The sequence below is a fragment of the Trematomus bernacchii genome, unplaced genomic scaffold (assembly GCF_902827165.1).
Source record: "Trematomus bernacchii unplaced genomic scaffold, fTreBer1.1, whole genome shotgun sequence".
Taxonomy (NCBI): domain Eukaryota; kingdom Metazoa; phylum Chordata; class Actinopteri; order Perciformes; family Nototheniidae; genus Trematomus; species Trematomus bernacchii.
Genome location: NW_022988050.1, coordinates 11,505,702 through 11,530,121, shown reverse-complemented (window position 1 = coordinate 11,530,121; position 24,420 = coordinate 11,505,702). Strand labels below are relative to the sequence as shown.

The following is a 24,420-nucleotide window of genomic DNA, read 5'->3' as shown; positions in this document are numbered from 1 at the left end:
CTTTTACAAGCTCAGTTGCCTTATTACCAAGAGTCAGAAGAGAAATAAATAAATTGTGTCAAAATCACATCTTAAAATGCATTTCCAAGGTTTGTTTATGCTTTTGTTTCTTGTATCATGGCTACATTGTGAATGTGTTTCTTACTCGTTTCATTAACTTGCTTTAATATATTGTCTTTGTATTATATATTATTATTCCACAATACCATTTTATAATTCAAAGCTCTTGGTTAATTATAACGACCTGCACGGGTTGTCCAACCATATAAGCTATTACCACTTCAAATTATTTGAATAGTAATGTCTAAAAAAATAAATGTTCCTTAACGGTATAAAAAAATAGCGCTGGGGAGTTTACCAGGTTGTTTACTACCACCAAACTGTGATAAGACATGATGCCTTAGAAATGCACACTGGATGTACCAGGTTTCATTGAGGAATGATATAATACAGCAAGAGTAGACCATTGTGTAATGTACAAAATGTAGACTCTAATGCAATGCGTTGCGTTGAGCGTAAATACACCAGCAAAGTGGACAGGTGATGAAAAATCTATATTGTGTTGGATCGGGGAGAGGAGCTACTTTCTTTTTCTATTTGGCAAAGAGCTCTGGAAGATGCCCTTGTCTGTTATTCTCCAAGAACAAGGTCTTGGTGCGCTCTCGCCTTCCAGCAAGCAAACAAAGCTAATGTAATCCTCGGATTCCTTAAAGCCTGATTCGAGCTGGTCGGGGTCAGTAGTAGCAGACAGAAAAAAACACACCTGGTTTATCATTAGCGTCACAATGACGCTCCACAGGATTAGCCGGACTGCTTTCGCTGCATTTTTACAGCCAAGACCAACGATAACACCCAGCTTTGTTCCTCGCCCAAGGGATGTGGAAGGAGAATTCAATGCACCCTCTGTTTTCCTGACATTTTATGAGAACTTCCTCAAGTCCCATCTTTTGGCTGTCGGCCTTTATAGCACTTACTTTGTCAGCATAATTCACTGCCATTAGAACAGGCTGTATGAGAGGCACCCAGGGCTAATTCTAGAGGACAAGGAGTGCTTTCACTCAATTCTCCTATAGAGACCAAAAGGAACCATCAAGTCCCAAAGAGTGTCCCGGGTTGCTGCACTATACTGTAGACATTTTCTCCAGAAAGAAAAGAATAAAAAAAACTCACCTTTTTTTTTCCCGTTTCAGTCTCTTGTCTTGGTTTTTTTTAAGTGGATGGATGTCATGGATGGCAGATTTTCTGAAAGTCATTTAGAGTGTGACAGGTAGCAATTAAAATACTAACTTTATCTCAATGTACACTGAAATGTATGAAGCTCTCTCTTTATATTTAAACTAGATTGTTTCAAAATATTAGTTCTGACATTTAAGAACTCAAATAACAGGAGCAGGGTTTTAACGTAATCTAATTTACTAAAGTACAGAACCAAAACAAATATCATATTAATATCATCATGCCCTAATACTTTCTGATTTCACAGTACAGCAGATGGACATAAAATGATCAATGTCAAACCTTGGCAAAACCCTAAATAAAACATAAAAATACAAACAAGTCTCATCCTTTCTGCATTCAGTCGGTGTCTTCCATAAGTCAACACGCTCTTTCCTGGCTACAGAATTCAGTGCCTTTGAAAGATTACTGGATGCATCAAAAGCAAACCCCATCTTACAAATATTGTGTAAAGCAAAAAGCAATTTAGATTGCACCAACACAGAGGTTGCAAAAACTCCCTTTCTCCAAGATCACTTGTTCTTTTGATAACTGTTCCCGTTGAAATTGCCAAGAAAAAAATTAGTGTGAAATGTGTGTGTCCAACACTCTTTGAATTGAAGATGAATACCACTTGAGGTGAAATCTGATTAAACTCAGCTTCAGAGGCTCAAACATTGCTATTCAGTTATTTTATATTTGTTTGCTTTGTGATGCTCAATATTTATGGGTCGGTTTATTTCAAAAAAAGAATGAACAACATTTGCTCAGTCGATATTTCTCTACTGATTTATGATCTTTTAATTCAAAGCAGCAATTGGAATTGAAAATGTGGGTTTATTTTGTGAAATTTTGTGTGGAAGACATACCATATCTTTTTCTCAGCGTTGTGAAGTGATCGGTGGGGATCTTGAAAAAAGGTGAAGAAGTTCTTCTTCTCAGTTTCCCATTTCCCCAGCCTGCTGAAAGAATGAAATCATTGGGGAATAGTTAGAACTGCAACCAAGGTTATTGCTTCTCCAAGAGCATCATTTGTTACTCGGTATTGTGTGAGCCTCATGGTGAATCAATTTAATGGCATGTAACTGTGAGGCTAAAAAGAAAAAGAAACACCAAATAAATGGAGCCATCAAAGACCATTAAATCAGATGTGACATACTAAAAGCTTTCCAGCAATTATAAGAACAGTTTCACATTCTTTAAACACTTTTTTTATTGGGCTGTACAATTTAAAAGCTATTTTGAGTGCTTGGGGTAAAAGTTTGAACGTTGAGTACTGTATGATGAACTTCTTAAATATTAGCAATGAACACATTCAGAAGCAGGACGTGTAAGGCAAACTCATGAAATACAATTGTTTATTTTTCTTATTTTGATTATCCTTTATTGAGCCACAGAGGTGCCATTGACAAACAAGATGTCTTCTTCCAGGAAGTCAAGGCAACAGCTAAATCAGTTTCACATAAAAACAGTTTCACATGTTAGAACACGTACAATACATAAAAAAAAACATTGCCTTCAAGGCCTTTGTAAAATACCTCTAAAAAGGGATAGAAAGAAGGGAGTACTTGTAATATTTTGCAACTCATTGCATATCCAGAGCATAGAGAGAGGAAGAAAGTTCTGAGAGCACAATGGGAACATTTCAATTATCCTAAAAGAAGATTTAGTACTGTAGTTAGTTGTCTGAAAGCATATAAGGCTGGAGATATAAGTAGGTAGTTAGACTAACACTGCCTTGGCAATAAATAATGTGCATTTTTCTCCCCTCTGCTAGAGGAGGGGTATCCCAAAGGTCCATAAACAATGCAATGGTGAAAGCATGAGGCTGCATTTGTTACAAAGATTACGACAAAAATAACACTTTTAGAATTTTCAACCACATACACAATCGTCATCAGCAGGAGTGTGTCCAGTTTTCTGAGCATCCATGTTGGAGAAAAGGTTGAGTTTCAATAACATAATGGAGAAATCCACCTCTGCTGAGTGATATCATGTTATAACTTTAAGTCAACATTGAATTGAAACCCTGTAGCGTGCAAGCAAAAATGCAAATATAAACCTTCTTACCCAACATACAACTGGGCATCCATTATCTGGTGATTCTATCTAAAGCTCCAGAATAGCTACAGTACTAAAGGGACCTTGAGCTCATATTGTATTGTTTTTTTTATTTGAATAGGCCAAAGATTTGCTCAAATTCGTACTCACATGTCACACATTACTCATACTCATGTGTCTGGTTAAAAACACAAAATAGTTTGGAGTATTTTGAGAGTAAAGACCTTCAATTGAAAGAAATTATAAATGGGTTTGGAGGTTTGGGTTTTTGATTATTTACAATACAAAGTGTTTTCTCACTCCATCTATTCGACCCTGAAGCGCTTAGAAGTAGGTAAATAGATGGAGAAATGAATAGATGGACGGCTATGACCTAACTTGGATATCATTCAAAGATTTGAATGATATCTACTTTGATCTACTTCGTAGATCATTTCTTTCAAGGATGTTATGATTTTATGATTTCATAAGAAAAACCAGGTCAGCGTATGTGGTATGAGCAACAATATGATTCATCATATCATCCAATACACAAGACACACATTCAAGTAGGGACACCTATTCTCTGGTCATTATGAAATCAATGACAAGAGAATAGGTGGATAGGAGGATAGCTGAGACGAATGTTTAGCATTTAGTGGCTGATGCATTCAATATGGAAGATTAGATTTCGAATTAGCAGTCACGTTTAAAGCTCCCCGCAAATTAATGAACAATTGAGGGCAGAAGCATGGAAGTAATACCAGGCAAATTAATCCAATAGGGGAGTTGTATTGAAAATGAGGGATTAAGAGGTATGCATAATAATATGCTAAAACACAGAAAAAGTAAAAGAAAGTTAGGATGCACGCTACTGGGCATTTCTCCAAGTATGATGGAAATTACTTTTGAGCAATTATTCTCTGTAGAGACTTTATTCTGAGCTGTTAGGTGCCTGATCTTTGTGATGATCACCTAATCATTTGTCTAAAATGCTAATAATAACTCCCTTATGGAACAATGAGGTCACCTTTTGTGCTTCTTCATTTATTGAGGGACTCATGGGCTGCGGAAAAAGAGGGAAGATATGATGACCTATATTCTATACCTTTACAAAACTCTTTTTCCTTGGCGGAAAATGTCATGTGGGCAAGGAAATATGTGAAGGAGGATTCAAAAAAGGACTTAAAGACACTTGCAGTGCAAAATGAATTTGACTGCTTTTAAAGTAAGATGAATGAAATGAAGCTGCAGCTGATGTGATTGGTTTGGGTCTGCTGTGACAGCATTATGTTACAAAGACAGCAGAGAGACCAATGCTCAAGCTGGTCAAACGGTGCAAAAGTGTTAATACAAGAAAAAGAATTGTGGCCTATTTTACATTGTTTTGATGTCTGTATAACTAGTAAACATGTTGGCTTTTTAAAATACAACAAAATTGAATGGCATTTTATTGCAGACATGGTTTTTTTGTATATATTTTTTATATAATTTCCTATCACGTGTAAATTGTCTGTTTGACCTTCAGTAGTTTCAACAATTTGTTCCTAGTAACTTTAGTTCACTAGATTTCTCACTATAGCTTCTACAATATCAAGTAATTGGTAACTTTCATTTCCACTCGTGTCTTTACATAGTCATTTCTTATAGCAGCTTTTTTTACTTGTTATAGCAGGACATTCACAGAACTAATATTGTTAACAGTAGCTAACTTACATTAAAGCATTCCATTAGGCAGGGGCAGTGTGTGAGCATGCACAAAACCTGAAACCTGGAATGCTTTAATTAATGTTAGGAATGACTGCTTCTCTTATTGACATGTATACGACATCTCAAATGTGTGTCTGAAAACATATTTGCCTTGCCTGCAGTCTGACTTGTTTCAATCTATTCAACATTGCACACTCTACACTACCTCCCAGTGTGTTTTAATGGCTTCATAACCATCTCTCCTGATGCCTGGTGTGGATTATTACCTCAGAGATTTAGCGTGTTGTTATTTGTGTTTGTAGGCGCATCAGCGGAGGCCAACACTGGCAGCAGTCTGGATGGCGGCCTGGTTCAGTGGAGCTGTGGAAAGTGACCTTCTCCGCAGTATATTTTACACCAGGCCCCAGTGGCCCCGGAGCCCTCTGTTCCAGCTGGAACACACTGTTGTGCGACAGATGCCATATTAAGCAGCACTCCCCCCGCCATCAACCTGCTTCCAAAATCCCTCCACTGTCAATTTGCAACCGCCTCTCAGCTGGAACTGGACTGCATCTGTGTGTGTCTGAGTGTGTGCACATTAATACCCAATGATGCGAGGGTCTCAAAGGCTCAGGCCATAAGAGTCATATTGGACATGTGTGCGCATGTTTACACTTAAACACTTATAAAGGGTCTCCAAACAGTTCTCTCACTAAAGTGCTGATGTTTCCCCTCACCCCATCCAGACTGAAATGATCCGTGTGCGCTTTAGAGATAATGGCGGGGCAATTTTATTTCAGTGTCGTTGCGTTTAATGAGAGAGCTACCTCACAGTATACAATTTGCTTTTATTACAAAACCATAAAGCAGTATGTGCTAACGTCATAGTAACTACATGCACAAATTGCCTTTCTTGTTAGTAAAATATCATGCTTGCATCAATATCGTTATTTAAAAAGGAGCAATGTTTCGGCTGGCCATGTGCTCCATAGAAATATGGGGCAGCATTTCACATCTAATACTGAAGTCCATGCAATCTAAATGTACATAAATTAAATTAAATTTAAAAAAGGCAACTGTCAAACCAAAACAATTAGGAATACAAAAAATTCAACGAAACTGATGGAAGGTCAACATACCACTACTGTCTTATAATCCTGGGGCATTAGCTTAAAGTCAACGTTAGCCATCTATACAGTACATGCTATCTACCTATGGGGGCCGTGCTGGCTGTTTACGCCATGATACATAGTCTGGATGCACACTATTGCCAGTTGTATTACAAGATAGGAGGCACATGTTATGGGGACTGCAATTGTTCAAAATACACCAAATCTGTAACCCCAATAGTCATAAAAAAAACAATAATTGAGTAGAAATATCAGGGTAAGCCAATCGAAGGCTGATAAGGGCGAGACATGCCTTTGCCGTCATTCTGCAAAAATAATTATCCATATATGCTTCTGTGTGTTGCAACGAGAGTGTATTTTCAGTTAGAATTCCTTTGGACAGCTCTATAAGCCTGCTTTAGAAGTGAGCGATTCAAGGAAGCTGAAAGAAACGTCTCTGTTGATACGCATTATTGTTTTGAGTCGTACTCTGACTGTGTACAGCAATAGGCAAGAGAACGCCACACACAAACTGAAGAATGATATTGATTTGCATTGGTTTGCAAGACAGTCACACAACTCAAACAGTTGCTCTAGGAGTTTTTATTTACTCCTTGTTCTAAGTCTCAGATGCTCTCTTCAACCTTTGAATTTATTCTGCTTGGCGTATTCACAAAGGAACATTCACTCAAAGAAACAGTCAACACACAAACACACACTTTAAAGAGTTTATTTCTACTGGTAGTACTCCAACTAAGTTTAATTAAGGGTTTTAAATGTTTCACATTTCTTGACCTCTAGTCCAGTGATTCTCAAATGGGGGTACGCGGACCCCTATGGGTACATTGGGGTACTGCAGGGGGTACGTGAGATAAAAAAAAAAAAAGTTTAATTAAAAAAAATACCATGCATGATTACAAAAATAATCTTAGCACAATAAGTGAACAATAAGAAAACACAATTTTATATAAAATATTTCTAGAACCACCAAGGGGGTCCTCATATAAACATGTCAAATTTGTGTGTTGTATTTTATAGTTTTTCATAATATATCATTGTGTTCATTGGTTTGTTAAACATATATATTACTTCAATTGAAAAACTCCTTGGAAAAATCGTTATGTATATGTTCTTTTTTTTCATGCACAAAGATGAAAAAATCCTTAGTTTGTTGCAGCGCCATATAGATAGAAGAGTTACGACAGCGGAAGTCCAATATGCTTGATCGTCACGTGGTTCAGGGAGAGTCAATAGTTCCCCGGAAGTTCGTGGCGGGACATTTGAATGCATGATTACCGGAGATAGAACTACGATTTTTGGTAATAAGTAGTGAATAAAGGTCTTGATTTGCAATATTTATACAACATACCGATATGTGTATGTATTTACATCAATATGTTTAAAAAATAAAATGGAATCTGCTAATATTTATGGATAATATTAGGAATAGTGTGAACAGCTAGTTTACTTGGTTGTTAGGCTAACGTTGCCTTGGTTAAAGAGCCTGTTGCTGTTGTGTATTGCTTTGAATTATTTAAAACAAATATTATCTTCTTAAACAGGTACAGTATGGTAGTCAGGAGCATCACTTCCTAATGTTTGATATATTCAGAGGGAGGGGATGGCAAGGAATGCTTCAAAATGTAGATATAATATTTTTGATATAATTTCCTATCACGTGTAAATTGTTTGTTTGACCTTCAGTAGTTTCAACAATTTGTTCCTAGTAACTTTAGTTAACTAGATTTCTCACTATAGCTTCTACAATATCAAGTAATTGGTAACTTTCATTTCCACTCGTGTCTTTACATAGTCATTTCTTATAGCAGCTTTTTTGACTTGTTATAGCAGGACATTAACAGAACTAATATTGTTAACAGTAGCTAACTTACATTAAAGCATTCCATTAGGCAGGGTCAGTGTGTGAGCATGCACAAAACCTGAAACCTGGAATTCTTTAATTAATGTTATGAATTACTGCTTCTCTTATTGACATGTATACGTCATCTCAAATGTGTGTCTGAAAACATATTTGCCTTGCCTGCCAACACACTCTCACTCCCTAAGCGTCCAGGAGCGACGCTTGGTCAGGGTCCCGTGGCGTCCAGTTGTGACGCGCCGAGGCTCCTTCAGCTTCATAAACGGACGCAAAGAGCTTTCAACTGATTGCAATGTATTCCCATCAGCGGCGGTATTTGACGCTTAGGGAAGCACGGCATTCGTTTGTGTCAGAGGCTGTTAAAGGCAATGTGAGTGTCCATTCCCATTGGATAACGGAGAATTGTACACCCGGAAGTAAGTATTCCCCTTACTGTCGATTGATTTGACAGTGATATCTCCACTACTCATCAACTCAAAAACACCAGATTATCCTTGTTAATTAAACGACATTGATAGGTTTTAGTGTGTGTACAATGCTTTTGTCACGTTTTCCCCTTCAATTCTGAGAAACAAGTCGTTTTCTATGAGTTTTGGATGGCCGAAGACATTACATTACCCACAATCCTCTGTAGCAACCATAGACTGTATAACAAAATTAAATAATACATTATTCCGAGTGTGCTTGCTTTTCTCTTTGAAAGTCATCACATAACGGCATTGTAATACACGTTTCGGCTGCATTAAATATTACATATCTACCGTAGTTAACTCTATTTATAGAGCCCTGATGACCAGACTTCTAGACAAACAGGAACTGCCGCCAAAACTGAAAACTTGACGTGGATCTTAAATATATAAGCAATTAAACAACATCTTACATTTCTTTTCACACAATACGTCTCCTTGCAGTATCAACACTAATTCGGCTGACTTTTATATTTGATCCAATTGGTAGATAGGCTGTATTTACGCCATAACGGTGCACAGCTGATAGAAAGGGACACCACTGGTTAAAGCACGTTATTGCATTGTATAATTTTATTATTAGATATTAAAGGTGGGGTAGGTAAGTTTGAGAAACCGGCTCGAGATCGCTAGAATTTGAAAATACACAACCGGAGAAAATCTGCCACTTCCTTACAGAGCCCCTCCTCCAACACACACGAACGCGCACATGACCAATGAGGGCACGAGATAAGTTTGTGCCCCGATGGAAGGCTGACAGGCAGGTAGGCCATCCAGTTATTTTAGCCGGGCAGGCTAAAATGATTGGTCGTACTTTTTACAGTACTACGGCTTCCACAGATGACATTTTTTTATGGATTTTTTGTCAAAGCACTTCAGATATTAATTGCTATCGGGATGTTAAGAGCATTCCATGGAATATAACAAAAAGTGTATCTCGAGCCGGTTTCTCAAACGTACCTACCCCACCTTTAAGAGGCCATTACATATACAATACTTCTTTGTACGGTTACACCATGGCTGTTCAAGTGATCCATGCAGTGTTATGAGTGAACATCAACATTAAAAGGCAGATTAAAATGTGTAACGTGACATAGCACAATGTAGGAGATTCATTACAATGCATAGTGTCTGCCCATTTTAAGTTAACATTTATAATAGTAATATATGGTTGCATACTCTTTATTGAGCATAGCATAACTTGCTGTCATTAATCAGAAATACATTATGATTAATGATTTCCCCCTGGGGGTTCATGTATTGATTCCTAACAAGTCAGTTAAACCCTCGACCCCCTCTTAAAAATAACAATGAGTTTTGTTTAAAACTTTGGTTCCGACCAACCAATCTAAACTACAGATGTGAGACTGACTACAGATGCGTTAAAGAACATGTTAATTGAAGCAATGTCCTAATCAAGTCAGCATTGAGACAGGTTTTAAAGTTTGTCAAAATGTGTTGCTATGATCAATATAAAGTTTAGATGATTGAAAGGGTTAATGTTAGAAATTCTGGATCCGGCCCTGACCTGTCCATCACTGCTTGCACTAGGTGGATTGGCAGTTTGAAGCAATAGTTAATGTAGTAGACTGTTTCCCTGTGGATATGATTGGGTTTTGAATTTGTGACACACTTAATCTAGTTTGTCAGAAATACATGTAATCTTAGTTTACCAAGTCTATTCCACAGACATTTGGCGCCTTTAGTAGAAGAATGTATAATCAATTCTCTCTGGTGACAAACTTGCGAAGATACAAGTCGGTTTAGAAAATGTCAGACATTTTAGGGGGATAAAAAACATGTTTCTGAATAGACCCCAATTGTTTACCACTACTCGTCTTTTGCATTGTTCCATACTGAAAAGATGACAACCAAAAACACAGCGGACACTGTGACATAAACGGAAAAAAAAATGATGTCCAATTTTTTGGCCACTTTGGTCCAGTAGTCGGGCTTCCTTTCTTCCTTCCTGCTGAGGAGCAGAGAGAGAGTTTTCACCGCCTCACTCAGCTCATCTGGGAGCTTCTCCAAGGAATTGGAATCCTCCATTAGTTGGCTTCTTTTGTCCTGCAGAAGTTTTTTAGTGGAGTGATCATGGACCATAACAACCATAACAAATTGTCAGCTATTCAATTTGATATACCAATTTTTGTCAATTGTGGTGAGAATAAAGAGTTGGTTCTGTAAACCATTTTTATACCAAACTGTTTGTTTTAAGAGTAACCCAATTCTCACCTCTTTGGCCACAGACAGCAGTTCAGATGGTGGTTCATCAGACACATTACACAGACAAGCACAGTGAGTCCATTTCTTCACATCTGAAAGGAAATTGTTGACACAGGACAGCAGCATGTTCAAAATAATGTATTATTAATTGTAGATGTTTCTTTGTGCATTCCAACAAAAGAGTAAATACAATATAACAATAGTTAAAATCCACAGGTTTAAAGAATGTGTTCAGTCTCACCTCCATCATAGTTGCCCTGTTTGTCTCCACAGTCCTCACTCAGGCTGCGGTTGTTATCTGCCTTTTTTTCTTTAGATGCAGAGTCTTTCTCAATCAGATACATCACCAAAATCGTCTCCAGAAGGCTGACCATTATCAAACCAAACATCCCAATGCAGTACACCGCTGAAGAGAAAAGGCAACGTCATTAAAGTGGACGAAAGGCAAGCCATTGTTGTTCCTGATTGAATGAAATGAAAGTCCAATAAAATAATGACTCTGAGTTGCTTTACCTATAAGCGGTATCCTGTCTGAAGAGGAAGGCAGAATCTCGTTGAGAATAAGCTGCATCACAGTGACAGCGAGCAGCACAGTGACCTTGAAGCTGAGCTTCTCGCCCCCGTAGTCTGAGATCAGGAAGGAGGCCAAGTCCAGACAGAAGAAGAACAGGATAGGCACTAAGAAGTTGGCGATGTAGAGGGCAGAACGCCTCTTCATCCTGATCTGTGATCCAAGATGGAAAAACAGTGAATCTGTTCACTAATGCTGCAATGATCAAAAACATTATTGATTATGGGTTTAAGGTATTTTGCATGCAATATGAAAGATATTGCTTCACTGAAATATGAAGTTAAGTGTTTATATAATTTAGTTATATTTTATATTTTGTCACAGTGGTTAAGGATGATTAAGTGACCACCATCAAAAATGTGCAATTACAATGTATCCAATGAACAACAATGTCAATGGGTTTGCTCTTTTTTATTCTGCTGTTTAGAATACAAGCTAAATAAAACCAGCAAGTGGAGCTGCAAACATTTTCATGCAAATGTTTGCAGAAATAAATAAAAGTAAAATGTACAACACACTTACAGTATAAATTAGAACGCTTTGGTTTTGATAAAAATGTGGGACAGATTGGGGATTGACTGCCATGTCGATGAACAGCCACTCAAACTGGTTCCTCATCATTTGGCAAGTCCATTCCGTTATCACTGTACTGTTTTCTAAGGCTTCAAACTCCAACTCCTCCACTAAGGTGAAAGTGAAGAAACAAGTTTGAGATGTCTTATCAGTTCAACACAGGATAAATGCATGTGCTGGTGTGTGCTCATGTGACAATTAGCCTTTAAAGAGATAATTACCACAAACGTGCAATCAAACACACAACATACATATTTGAGCTAAATGTCTAGAAACTTCTGAAAGCTCACCTGGGTAAACGATAGACTTGAGAGACAAGGTGCAGTTCTGAATATCAAAAGGAAATTTGTAAATTTGCATCTTGCACATGCTGATCACCATAAGGTCCCTCACATGTTCAACGAGACCGTTCGAGTGAATGGTGATGAAGGGATTTGGAACAGCCTTGTCCTTCTCTATCCTGTATGACAACAAACATACATTTGTACAAATGATAGCAAACACTTTATGCTTCAAACTGATTTTCACATTGTGTAATACTTTAATACAATGAAACATTTATCTAAATTATGATACTATTGTTTAAGTCTGTATTTTCCTAAAATGTTCCCTCATTACTTTAAATATAGAAATACTATCGACACAGTTTAACAATATCACACATCTCTATATCTTAAATATGATTAACCCGGCTCAAGTCAGTTGAGGGGTATCTGCTTCATTGTGTATTGCATTCTAACCACAGCTGTTTTTCACAGGTTTTCCATAGGTGTACAAATATAATTGTAAAAAAACAATATTTTTAAACCTTGTTGCATCATCTTTGTACATCCATATGATTTATTGTGCATGTCCCTCTTAATAATAACAGGCTCCATCCCCATTTACTGTTGTGAGTGTGTGGATTTGTGAGTATGCACAAAAAATTCCAACTTACATCTCTTCAATCATTAGATCTGGCTTCCACAACAAATCAGCAGAAACTCTCATCTTATCAAGTTCACCAAAGTGATGTGGTTTCCAATAAATATTCGGATCTTCCCATTTCTACACAGGAAAACAAGGAAGAAGGGAAGAAAAAAAAGGTAAATAAAGACCTTTAAGATGCAATCTACAGCAACTAATTTCAACCTACAGTATAATAAAGAGAATGGGAGAATCACAAATTGGTTCTCAAAACAAACTCACCATATAAATCCCAACGAAAGAAACGAAGGTCTGGTCAATCTCTCTCTGTAACCGAAGAAATGGTGTGAACATTTTTACCACATTAAGGTAGCTGACCTATAGGCGAAACTGTCATAAAACATTGCACTTTGAAGTTAACATGCTGACTACCTTCAGCAAGTTGAAAAGAAGTAAAAGCTCGTTTGTAAACCCACTTTGTGATTTCGCTGCATTAACGGGATCGCACTAAGCAAAGCCCTAACGATGTTTCTTCAAAATGTAAGGTAGCATTGGGGGAGAAATTGATTAAAGGTATTGTTTTTGGGTTGACATCATTTTTGTGGACACTTTGTCGCACTATTCTGACTTGTATGTGCTTCCTTCAATAGTGCTAGTATATAGCTGTTTCCTAGAGATACTATGTACAAGTACTGATCTGGTACAAATCGTACTATGACGCTCTCCCTGCGGTGACCCGCATAATCCCGTCTCTTGACGCCTTTAAAAGGGCCCTCAAGTCCCACCTGTTTGCCAAGGCCTTCGGCCCCTCATTGATTTGTTGTTTTGTCTGTCTGACTGTTTGTCTGACTGTTTTTTTGGTTTGTTTTACTCCTGTTTTTTCTGCAAAGCGACCTTTGGTCCCCTGAAAGGTGCCATATACATTTAAGTTATTATTATTATTATTATTATTGCATGCTATATTGAAATGTATGCTGAGCTGTTTTTTGAGAGAGTCGTTTGTTCTTATTAAACTAACTTATCCTATATTTTGATTTGACTCTACTGATACCTATTGCTTTCTGGCTTTCATGTGTATTACCGTGTGTTTGTACTGTTCAACTGTTATCTTTGTTTTTGTTGTTTTGGGCTGCTTTCCACAGCAAAAAATAATGATTATCCTCAAAAGAAAAAAAAAATCAAAGTTGAACTTACCACATCTAGAATGGCCAGAATTGACATTTGGACATAGACCCATGTTTTTTTTTTGTAGTCTTTGGCAGGTCGGACCAACTTTTCCTTGGTTTTGTTCAGGTTCAGGCAGTTTAAAACATCTTCATATGTGAACTTCTTTTCTATTGGGAGGACATCAAAACAATATCTCTATCAGAGAGTTACTTCTTTATAGGAAAAAACTATAAGGAAAAAGCATATATATATATATATATATATATATATGTATCAGCATTCCCACTAAATAAGGTAGAAATAGAATAACACATAATTACTGTGTACTTACTCTCACTGTCACGATCACATGGTCCTCTCTTAATGGAGAGTTGCCCTTGTTGTTCCAAGTTATTGATTGTTTTTCCACCTGACAGAAAAAAGTATGCAGCTCTTAAAGTGATTCAACTGAAGCAGGTTAAAGGGTTGTGCATCTGTTAGCAAAAGCTAAGAACACAATTATAAAATATTTTCATTCTCATCGTTTAACAACCTCAAATGTGAGATTTCAAACATATAAATAAATCAAATTCACTCACACATTTTCTCACGGATATATACAATCTATAAATAAGATAAATGCTCTATACATTTAATTACTTGACACATTTTTAGTGTTTACATACCTGCTTCAAAGCTGGGATTTGATGTAAGATCATCCTGAAGCTCTGGTAGCTCTGTGGTATTCCAGGAACTTCCACCTGACAGAAAAGAGCATACAGCTCTACATTCAATATTATTTTCATGCACACACACAAACTGCTTTCCCACAAAATAAATGTAATTGCATCTGCAGATATTGTTTGGTTTAAATGATGCTGAGATAACCATCTCCTAGATGTTTTACCCATCAAAGAAGGTGAATGGGATTTGTGGAGCTCACTTCACTGTAAAATAATGATGTCAGACATCATGCATGCTCAACAAATGAAGTTTAGTTTCTTTATATCATTTTTCAGTTTGCTGTACACACCAGTAACATATCTATCAGTTTAATTAAACAAAAAAATACTTTGAATTATATAATGCAGTAAATAGACAAGTGTATTACTTTTCAAGACTTCTATACGTATAATAAAAATAGAACAACACATAATTACTGTAATTTGTTGTGTTTTTTCCTTTACACACCGTTGTTATTGTCGTCCTTTGAGTTATTGTTGGTACTTCCACCTGACATAAACAAGTATACAGCTTAAAAAGTGATTCAATTGAAGCAGGTTAAAGTGTTGTGTAACTGTTAGGAACTTCCACCTGACAGAAAAGAGAATGGAGAACTACATTTAATATTATGTTCATGCACACAAATGGTAATTTTTAACAAAAGCAGCTTCTCTTCCCAGGGACATACCTGCTTCTCTGAATAATCCAAATACTACGCCGAAGAATTATGAAAGAGTTGGAAAATTGTGTTTTTTTGTAAATAGATGTTGCTTGTAGTATCATCCTTTGTTTCCTTTTTTTGTATGCTGCATCACAAACAAACCTTCATTCCCCTCAATGATATTGGAGTGGCAACAGAAACGTCCCACCTGCATGCAACATATAGAATTGTCCCAGCTTACCTGTGAGGAGGAGCAGAAAGAGGAAACCGGTAAACATCCTGACTGGGAGAGTTCAGCAAAGTACATGAGCATCCCTGTCCTCTCTGTGTTTTCTGGGAAGGTTTTTGTAGTCGTAGAGATTATAGCTCTACTAGAAGAGGGACGGGCAATTGATTGACCAAATTTTCTTTTTTTTGTACTTATTAGTCTAATGAGAGAAACTCGCTAATGCAACACTCAGCCCTCTGTGGTTAAATCAATTTGGATGTCATCAAATGAGCTGTTTAATTCTTGCTTCCGCTGTTGCGGCTGTTTGTTTTCCAAAGTAAAGTATTTCATTGTCAGAGCTGCTTTTGGCTGCAAGAAACTACAATTTACATTTAAAATAAACAACACATAATCTCCGATGTGACTGATTACTGTGTCAAGCTTTTCCATCACTTCTAGGCACAGTAATGTCTTTATTCTTTGTAGACTTTACAATCAATGCTTTTGATTCAGTTGCGAGTTGGACCTGAATAGTTTGACAATACTATTTGTTTATTATGGCCATCACAATATATCTGAATTTATGTATTGATTAAATGATGGATGATCCAATCCTATGTATTGATACAAAGTGAATACATCCGTTCATATAATCTAAAGAGGTGTAATGTTTAATACCAAACCACATGATCCAAAGACAAAGGGAGCGGCATTACATATCACCAACTGGTTCAATATTTAAACTAATTTGTTATAAAAAACGTCTGAAACCTGTCAAAAAGACATTGCAACACATTTCCAAGTGGAGCCATCCCCTTTACATTAGAAATATGTATGTTTGTCCCACTAACGCTGTGCTTTATGGTTTGTTTTCCTATTGATTGTTTGTTTATTGGACCATAGCAAAGTGGCAGAACTGAGAAAAACGCAAATAACAGATCCCAGGAATTAAAGGGGACCTATCATGCAAAATGCACTTTTGTACGTCTTTTATACATGAATATGTGTCCCCGGTGTTCCAGGGAACTCACCAAGTGTCAGAAAACACAACCCTCTCTATTTTCCTCCATACCCAAATCTCTAAAAAAGGGGCTGCAACAGATCTGATAAAAACTGATCCAGATTTGAACACTGTCCTGACGTCAGGACGGTGGCGCTACGGCTATTGGGCCAACTCTCCACCTATCAGGGGAATGTGGGGTTGGGCCACGGCTGGCCATTGCCGCTCGAAAGCGCTGGAGACACTGTAGTACATATGCCAGGCCTGTAAGTGGCGCTGTAGTCTGCCACAAAAGCAGCGAAGAAGACTTCCCGCCCATAGTTACCATGGTTACCCTTCTGTTTATTCTCCGCTGTGGCTTTTTTTCTCCCTCCCCGAGGCAAACGTTTGCTCCCGCTGCTTTAATTCAATGCAATCCCTCCCCGTCGAGGCAAGCACTGTAATTCTCTCCGGTTAGTCCACCAGCAGATGACAAACACCCACCTCTCCGCCTCTTCCAAGGAACGAGGGGACCGTGCGGCAGAGTTTCAGTTTCAGTTTCTTTCGCCGGTCAAGATGTCCGTTAAAGTTTAAATCTTCCGGACAAAATTAGAAAAGTGCCGGTCAAAGGTCTTCTTTGTTATTTATTGAGCTTTAAAACAAATGAATAACGACTCTATAGGCCTATTATAATATAATAAAACACGGAGGACGGAGATCTTTTTTTCTCCCCCTCTTGACTTGATCAGAGCACGGCTCCCCTCTCCTGCAGGGGGGCGTGGTCTCACAGAATCAGCCCCGTTGACAGCAAACAGCACATAGAGCGAAATGAGGCATGGCTAAAATGCATGATCTGTTTGGTATTTTGAAAACAGAAACGTATAAATATACCTTATATAGGTATGGCCCTACAATATATCATTTAAATATAGCATGATAGGTGTCCTTTAAGTTGGCAGATGTAGCAAATGTGATTCTGCAAAAAAACAAAGCTAACTGCTAACGGAGGTTTTGCCTGTCCCCTGTAGCTGCCGGGCACTGTACTTCTGTAGAAATGTCCTGGTGGTGTAGTAGATTAGGCAAGTGTGAACGTTTTATCTTGATGCGCCTTTAGTTCAATCAGGAGAGACGGTTTTGATGTAAGAATACATATTTATTGCCAGGAATACACAAATTAATGTAATGGAGTTTTGGCGGTTAGGCCCCGTTGTGCAGGAGTATCATTCGGGAGGGGAGAACCGATCCGATGAAATCCCCCGGGGTCTAGACATTGGTGGTGGTAAATGGATAGTTGGGTTCGGTCTGAAGGGGAGTGGCTTAGCTTGACCCTGGATTCAGAGGGACAGGAGGTGAAAAGGGGTGGAGGAGGGTTGCGTCGAGTCACCTGAAATGACAGATGTCAGAGGGGAGAGCAGATTTAAAAGGTTTAGCGGAGCGCTATGATAGGCTTGTGAGAATAGAGCGAAGTGATTGGTTAAGCTGGGGAGTGACGCCCCCGATCACTTATTGAGAGGAGAGAGAGTAGTAACATGGAAATAGTAAATGAATGAGTAAAAGAAGGTCTTCCTGGTTGAACTTGCGCTGAGCTTCATTAGTCCACTGTACAGAAAATTGTAGTTTTTCCACAGAAGATGCACATCAATAACATCTGCTTGCGCATCATAATAACTACGCCCAGTATAAGTGCAGTTGGATTCTTAGCACCACGGTTGTCTTTTCCTAAGTCCTGTTGAAGTCTCGCCTCATCTCTCTTTAACCCTTTGACATTTTCATAGAAGACATAAGACCTGATTTGACCACTACCAACGAACATGTTTTGACAAACCCTTGGCCAGCGCTTCTTCTCTGTTCTCTCATGTTGGACTGAGATTAGACTGAACACAACAATGACTCACTATCACCTCTTCAGGTACAATTCTCTCTGCAGCACAAAATAGATAATAAATGATGGTCCCATTTAGAGCCAAATAGACAAGAAAGTAGCATATGCCTGAGGGTGTAGATAACTTGTGATTTTCAGACACTGCCACAGTGTTTGCAGTCTGGTTGATGTCTGTGTTCACTTATTGCTTTGTTTAAGATTGTGGTTTTTTTGCCTACAAATTTCTTCTTAAAAGGTTCAGTTGAACTTAGCTCACTTATGTGACTAATGTTTTCAAAGATGGCCAAAGCCAAAACTGAGATTTCAACTGCCAAAATGCCGAGCTTGAGGCTAGAGTTATTTGCGTGCGTGGTGGGGAGTGGCTCGATATTTCATTTCTATTGAATGGGAACCCTTTAAGAGGCATTAATTGAGTTGAATTTGCAAATGTATGCCGATGATGCGGTCATCTTTGTACACGGGAAAAACACTGAAATTATCTCATCCTGTCTCTCAAATGCTTTCGAAAAGGTTCAACACTGGCTGAACAACATTTGCTTACAGTTAAATGCAAAAAAAACAGTATGCATGATGTTCAGTAAACGACCAGTCAAAATCTAAGGGTCCAATGTGTTTTTAAACGGAGCAGCAATAGAACTAGTCCCCCACTTCAAGTATCTTGGAGTCATAATGGACTCGAACTTGAATTTTAAGAAACATATTAAGAAAGTATCCAATACCATTAAATTCAACTTGCAACATTTTAAACAAATTAGACCTTTCTTAACTGTCAATAGCCGCGTTCACACCGCGTACTTTGCAGTACTCAGTGCCCGGCACTCAGTGTGGGGCACTCAGTGCCCCATGGGGGACTGAGTACAGATCGCGTTCACACCGGAGTACTTCCCTGAGGGAAGATTACGCAAATGAAGCCGCTGACGTCACTTCTTCTGCTTTGGGTTTACTGGCAGGCCGCAAACAACTTCACGGCGTATACTGCCACCCGAAGTCCCCGGCCGGAAGTCCCCGGAGTTGGGGACTGGCTTCAGTAGGAGCTGCTGGGACTCCCAGCTAGTAATCTTAAAATGTTAAATGTTACTGTGAAATGCTTTTATACTTTCCTCATTTTTGTGCATTTTGTTTTTTAAATTTAGGCAAACATTCATTTTACAGATGAACCCAACTCTCACCTCTTTGGCCACAGACAGCAGTTCAGACACATTACACACACAAGCACAGTGACTCCAATTCTTCACATCTGAAAGGAAATTGTTGACACACGACAGCAGCATGTTCAAAATAATGTATTATTAGTCGTAAATGTTTCTTTGTGTATTGAAAAAATATCAGTAAAATACATGTAGCATTAGTAAACTGAACTACGATAGATTGCGTGGAAATCCACAGGTTTGAAGAACCATCATAGTTTCCCTGTTTGTCTCCACAGTCCTTACTCAGGCCTTTATCTGCGTTGTTTTCTTCAGATGCAGAGTCTTTCTCAATCAGATACATCACCAAAATCGTCTCCAGAAGGCTGACCATTATCAAACCAAACATCCCAATGCAGAAGACTGCTGAAGAGAAAAGGCAACGTCATGAAAGTGACACCAATGACAAGAAACTAAATCAGTTCATGTGTAGTTTCTGCTTAAAGGAAATGACAGTGAAATGAAATAATGACTGAGTTGCTTTACCTATAAGCGGTATCCTGTCTGAGGAGGAAGGCAGAATGTCGTTGAGAATAAGCTGCATCACAGTGACAGCGAGCAGCACAGTGACCTTGAAGCTGACCTTCTCGCCCCTGCTGTCTGACATCAAGAAGGAGGCCAAGTCCAGACAGAAGAAGAACAGGATGGGCACTAAGAAGTTGGCGATGTAAAGGGCAGAACGCCTCTTCATCCTGATCTGTGAAACTTCTAATGGTCAGTTGGTTCATGATACTCAAATACCTTTTTTTCTAAGCAAATGTCAAAACAGCAACAATCAAAACTATTTTGATAATGCATTAATCAATAAAGCTGATTTGTGTGCAATATGGCAGAAAATGTTTTACTGAAATATGGAGAGTTCCTGTTTTATATTATATTTGGGTAATGGATTGACCCAACAAGACATACAGTATAAGGACATCACTCTAGACTTTGAGCAAAACGTTTGTAAAAGTTCCAGCAGCTTTGTTTAACAGCGATAAACACTCTGCTGCAACAAACCTCTGGAGAATTGAATCATGCAGCTAGCAGCTAAGGAGACACCCTCAGGAGCTGGTAGAGACCAAAAACAGAGCTAAAAACATAAAAGTGAATATTGAACTTAAGTTGCCAAGGTGTTCAGAAATACTAATCCAAATTTATTTTAATTTGACTCTATTTCTAATGGATGTGTTAATAAGAAACTGTTTTCACAAATTGTTTCTGTTTAAACACAGTGGCCAAAAAAGAAAAGCTGTAGCTGCAGGTTTATGTAGAATAAATAACTTACGCGCAGTCATCTTAAGACTTTCATCATGTTATTAATGTGCAAAGTTTTTCATTCTGCAGGTTAAAGTGAGAGCAGCAAGAGGAACTGCATAAATCTAAATGCAAATATTTGCCAGAAGAAACACATTTTAACGGTAAAATGTACTCAATACTTACAGTATAAACGATCTTGCTTTGATTAAATCTTGAATGCTTGACAGTTTCTGGGTTGACTATCAAGTTCTTGAACAGCCACTCGTACTGGGTCCTCTTCATCATGTCACGAGACCACTGTGTAATCCTTGCAATGTCGTTTATGACTTCAAACGTCAACTCCTCATCTGAAGTGTAAGTGAAAATAAAGTGTGGTTTCTAATCAGGTCAATAAAGAAATGCATGTGCTGGTGATTATGGAATGCCATTCAAGCCAAAATTAAATAAATACATAAATAATTAAATAAATACATATATATATAAATATGCCTATGAAATAAATTCTGAAATAAATAAATGAGCCAATAAATATGTATACATGTATTTATTTCATGGGACTTTTATTTCATAATGACACATTTATTTATTTCAAGAGACTTTTATTTCATAATGACATGTTTATTTATTTCAGGGGACTTGTATTTCATAATGACACATTTATTTATATATGGAAATAAAGGAGAAGAGAGAGTTTATAGGAGTACTGAGTGTAAGTGGCAAAATAATACTAAGGGGTTGGAGAGGTTTTTAGGTTAGGTTCAGGAGGGAAGAAGGTTAGGATTAGGTAAAAAGGTAGGGAGTGATTATGGTTAGGATGGGGGGAAGGAAAGGGTTAGATTTGCGGCTTTCACACCAGCGCTTTTCCCTTTCTAGCTCCTAGCTAGAGCTTTTCTGGTTCAGCTCCGGTTTCCCTTTTCAGCTCCGACTCTGTTCACACCGCTCAGTGTTGCTTTTATTCATACGAAGCCAGATTAAATTAAATAACGACTTCTCCAACCTTATACTTTTCTCCAGAGTGCCGTGGTTCATTGTTTATTAATGTGTTTCAGCGGCATTTACCGACCGCTGCAGTGCTGGCTGCTCTTCCACGGGAGTTTATTCTCCCGTTAGCTCCGGGTTAGCTCACACGGCTCTAAAGTATTCACTGTCTGACTGTCACACAAGCAGCTGATACATATCCCCAGTTCCCCTTAAGTGAATGTGTGTCAGTCTGAATTGACGCTGTTTGGCATCACAACGCTGTTATGAAAGTTTCTCTGGTATAACATGGGTGATGTTAGCATAGCAACCGAAGCTAAACTGACTACTTGCTAAGCCGTTTTCTACAGGCACATTTTACCGGCGTATTTTTCATTATGATTCTACTTGTGATAGTCAGACATGACCACCTGTGCAGCCCATGTATTCATTCCATCCGATAGCTGCTATAATAACAAACAAAACGTCTGCCTGCTCTCCACAATGATCAATAACAGCGAACGGATGGTCAAAGTAAGGTACAAATAAACAGAATCACACGAAGCCTGGTTAGTGTTGCCTGACTTTATAAAGTGTGTTTTTTTTTATAAGTGTGTGGTTGCCTTCTAGTCACTTTGCTCAGCGCTACTGTTGTAGGCAGGCATGACGAGACTCTTCAGTCGACCCATGGCATGTTCAGGGGAGGTGGGTTTAGTTTCCTGCACGCCTCGACGTAAGAGAGACGTAAGCCTCTAGCTCCAAAGCTCTTGCCTCTAGACCGACAATTTTTTGTAGCTGGAAGTGAACCGCATTCCGGAGCTATGAGGCGGCGCCGCTGCAGTGTGAACAGGAAAAACCGGTACTTTTTCAGCTCCGAGCCGGAGCTGAAAAAGCGCCGGTGTGAAAGGGGCAGAGGTGGGACCAAGTCATTGTTTTGCAAGTCCGAGTCAAGTCTCAAGTCTTTGCGCTCAAGTCCGAGTCAAGTCTCAAGTCTTTGCGCTCAAGTCCAAGTCAAGTCTCAAGTCAGGATGGGCAAGTTCAAGTCAAGTCCAAGTCCTAAACTTTGACAAAACGAGTCTTAAACAAGTCCTTATGTGCTTTTCACCAAATGTAATGACATCGATCAACAGAATAATACTTAATAATCAAACTGCTCTTTATTAGTCACATTAATCATTTAATAATCCATTTTCTCTCTGCTGGTAAAGTAACGTGTTTTTTTCTATTTTAAGAGGGATCAGTAAGGTTAGGCTACCGTGACGGTTTGATTCAGAAGGAGTTCAATGCATAAGAGCGCTGATGTTGAGGTAACCAGAATGTTTATTTCCACTGTGTACATGTTATAAGGGACCCACAATCTATCTTTATGCAAGGGATAATGTGCAGCGAGCCGGTCTCTATGGGGAAAAGAACACCTGAATCTAGATCCCTCTGCAGGTGATACTTTAACTATATTTTGATGATAATACTTTTCTACTTTTACTTGTAACATTTTGAATGCAGGACTTTTTATTGTAACAGAGTATTCCTACACTCTGGTACTTTTACTCAAGTACAAGATCTGAACTTCTCCCACCTCTGACAATAAATCCTGAGTGGTTACCAAAACAAAACCCTGCTCTGAAGGTTATTTTCATTTGACAAATCCTGCACTCAGCTTTGCTTTCTCCAATATCATTGAAATGCAGCCAGATGCTGCTTCTTTTTTCGGTTTTCGCTCATTTCTTGACTTTTTCCGACGCGCTTGCATTTAAATCCGTCTCCCCGTCTCCCCGTCGCTCTGTGTAGCTGGCCTGTACCACTACACTTGCTGTCTTTGGAGCGTCTGCCCCCCACCCTTCTTTCACATAATGGTATGATCCTAGTGTGTCCTCGCATATGATTGGCCGCATGGTGGCTCAGCAAAATAAAGTCCCGCCCCTGCCTGCATGGATTCTCAGCAAGAGTTGCAGCGGCTGAAGATTCTGCTTTCCCCGACGGGAGTCTGCTCTTCTAGCGGCATCTCGCGATCGGCGTGTTGGAGACCTCTGAATTAAATTATCAAGTCACCTCAAGTCAGAAGGCTCAAGTCCAAGTCAAGTCCCGAGTCATTAGTGTTCAAGTCCAAGTCGAGTCGCAAGTGTTTTGTGATTTTGTCAAGTCGAGTCCAAAGTCATCAAATTGGTGAATCGAGTCTGACTCGAGTCCAAGTCATGTGACTCGAGTCCACACCTCTGGAAAGGGGCAATTGAAGGGAGGGAAAAGTAAAGGTTTAGATATGAGGGAAGGGAATACAGATGTAGCAGCTTATTTCAGACTCCAGTTTACAGCTTCCTGCCTGCTACCTGCCAGCTACCTGCCAGCTACCTGCCAAAGACCAGTATCTGGGAATGTTAAGCCCTCCCACTATTTTCCAAGAGGGCGTTGCCAGATTTTCAATTTCAGGATTTAACCAGGAGATGGCGCTTCATTCACAAATACAGAAAGACAACTTTTCATGGACTTTCAGTTTTGTTTAGAAGAGCATTTGAACACATCAATATTTTAGATCAAATAAAGTATATCTAATCTTGTAATTCAATAATATATAGTCTTTATATATTAAATAATCATAATAATAATGTAAATGTTTACATTACACTTCTTTATTTGTCATGCGGTCTACCTACGCTGTAAAATGTATTATCTCTTCGATTTACACACGGCATCTATTGCACTTCTGTCCATCCTGGGAGAGGGATCCCTCCTCTGTTGCTCTCCCCGAGGTTTCTCCCATTTTTC

General features: G+C 38.6%; 2 protein-coding genes and 1 long non-coding RNA gene across 3 annotated transcripts; all 3 read right to left on the bottom strand.

Annotated features, from left to right (window-relative positions):
- Positions 1 to 10,229: 10,229 nt before the first annotated feature.
- On the bottom strand, positions 10,230 to 12,759 carry LOC117473451 (5-hydroxytryptamine receptor 3A-like). The gene is made up of 7 exons (XM_034119031.1): positions 12,707 to 12,759; positions 12,060 to 12,229; positions 11,715 to 11,879; positions 11,139 to 11,378; positions 10,867 to 11,031; positions 10,605 to 10,717; positions 10,230 to 10,466 (listed from the first exon to the last, which is right to left on the bottom strand). Exons 1-7 carry the CDS (start codon positions 12,757 to 12,759, stop codon positions 10,230 to 10,232), a joined length of 1,143 nt encoding a protein of 380 aa, XP_033974922.1.
- Positions 12,760 to 14,554: 1,795 nt separating this feature from the next.
- LOC117473569 lies at positions 14,555 to 15,495 on the bottom strand. The gene is made up of 3 exons (XR_004555043.1): positions 15,447 to 15,495; positions 15,013 to 15,054; positions 14,555 to 14,582 (listed from the first exon to the last, which is right to left on the bottom strand). It is a non-coding gene; the product is annotated as an uncharacterized LOC117473569 (long non-coding RNA).
- Positions 15,496 to 19,505: 4,010 nt separating this feature from the next.
- On the bottom strand, positions 19,506 to 20,152 carry LOC117473450 (5-hydroxytryptamine receptor 3A-like). Its single transcript, XM_034119030.1, has 3 exons — positions 19,948 to 20,152; positions 19,637 to 19,824; positions 19,506 to 19,511 (listed from the first exon to the last, which is right to left on the bottom strand). Exons 1-3 carry the CDS (start codon positions 20,150 to 20,152, stop codon positions 19,506 to 19,508), a joined length of 399 nt encoding a protein of 132 aa, XP_033974921.1.
- Between the last annotated feature and the right edge of the window lie 4,268 nt (positions 20,153 to 24,420).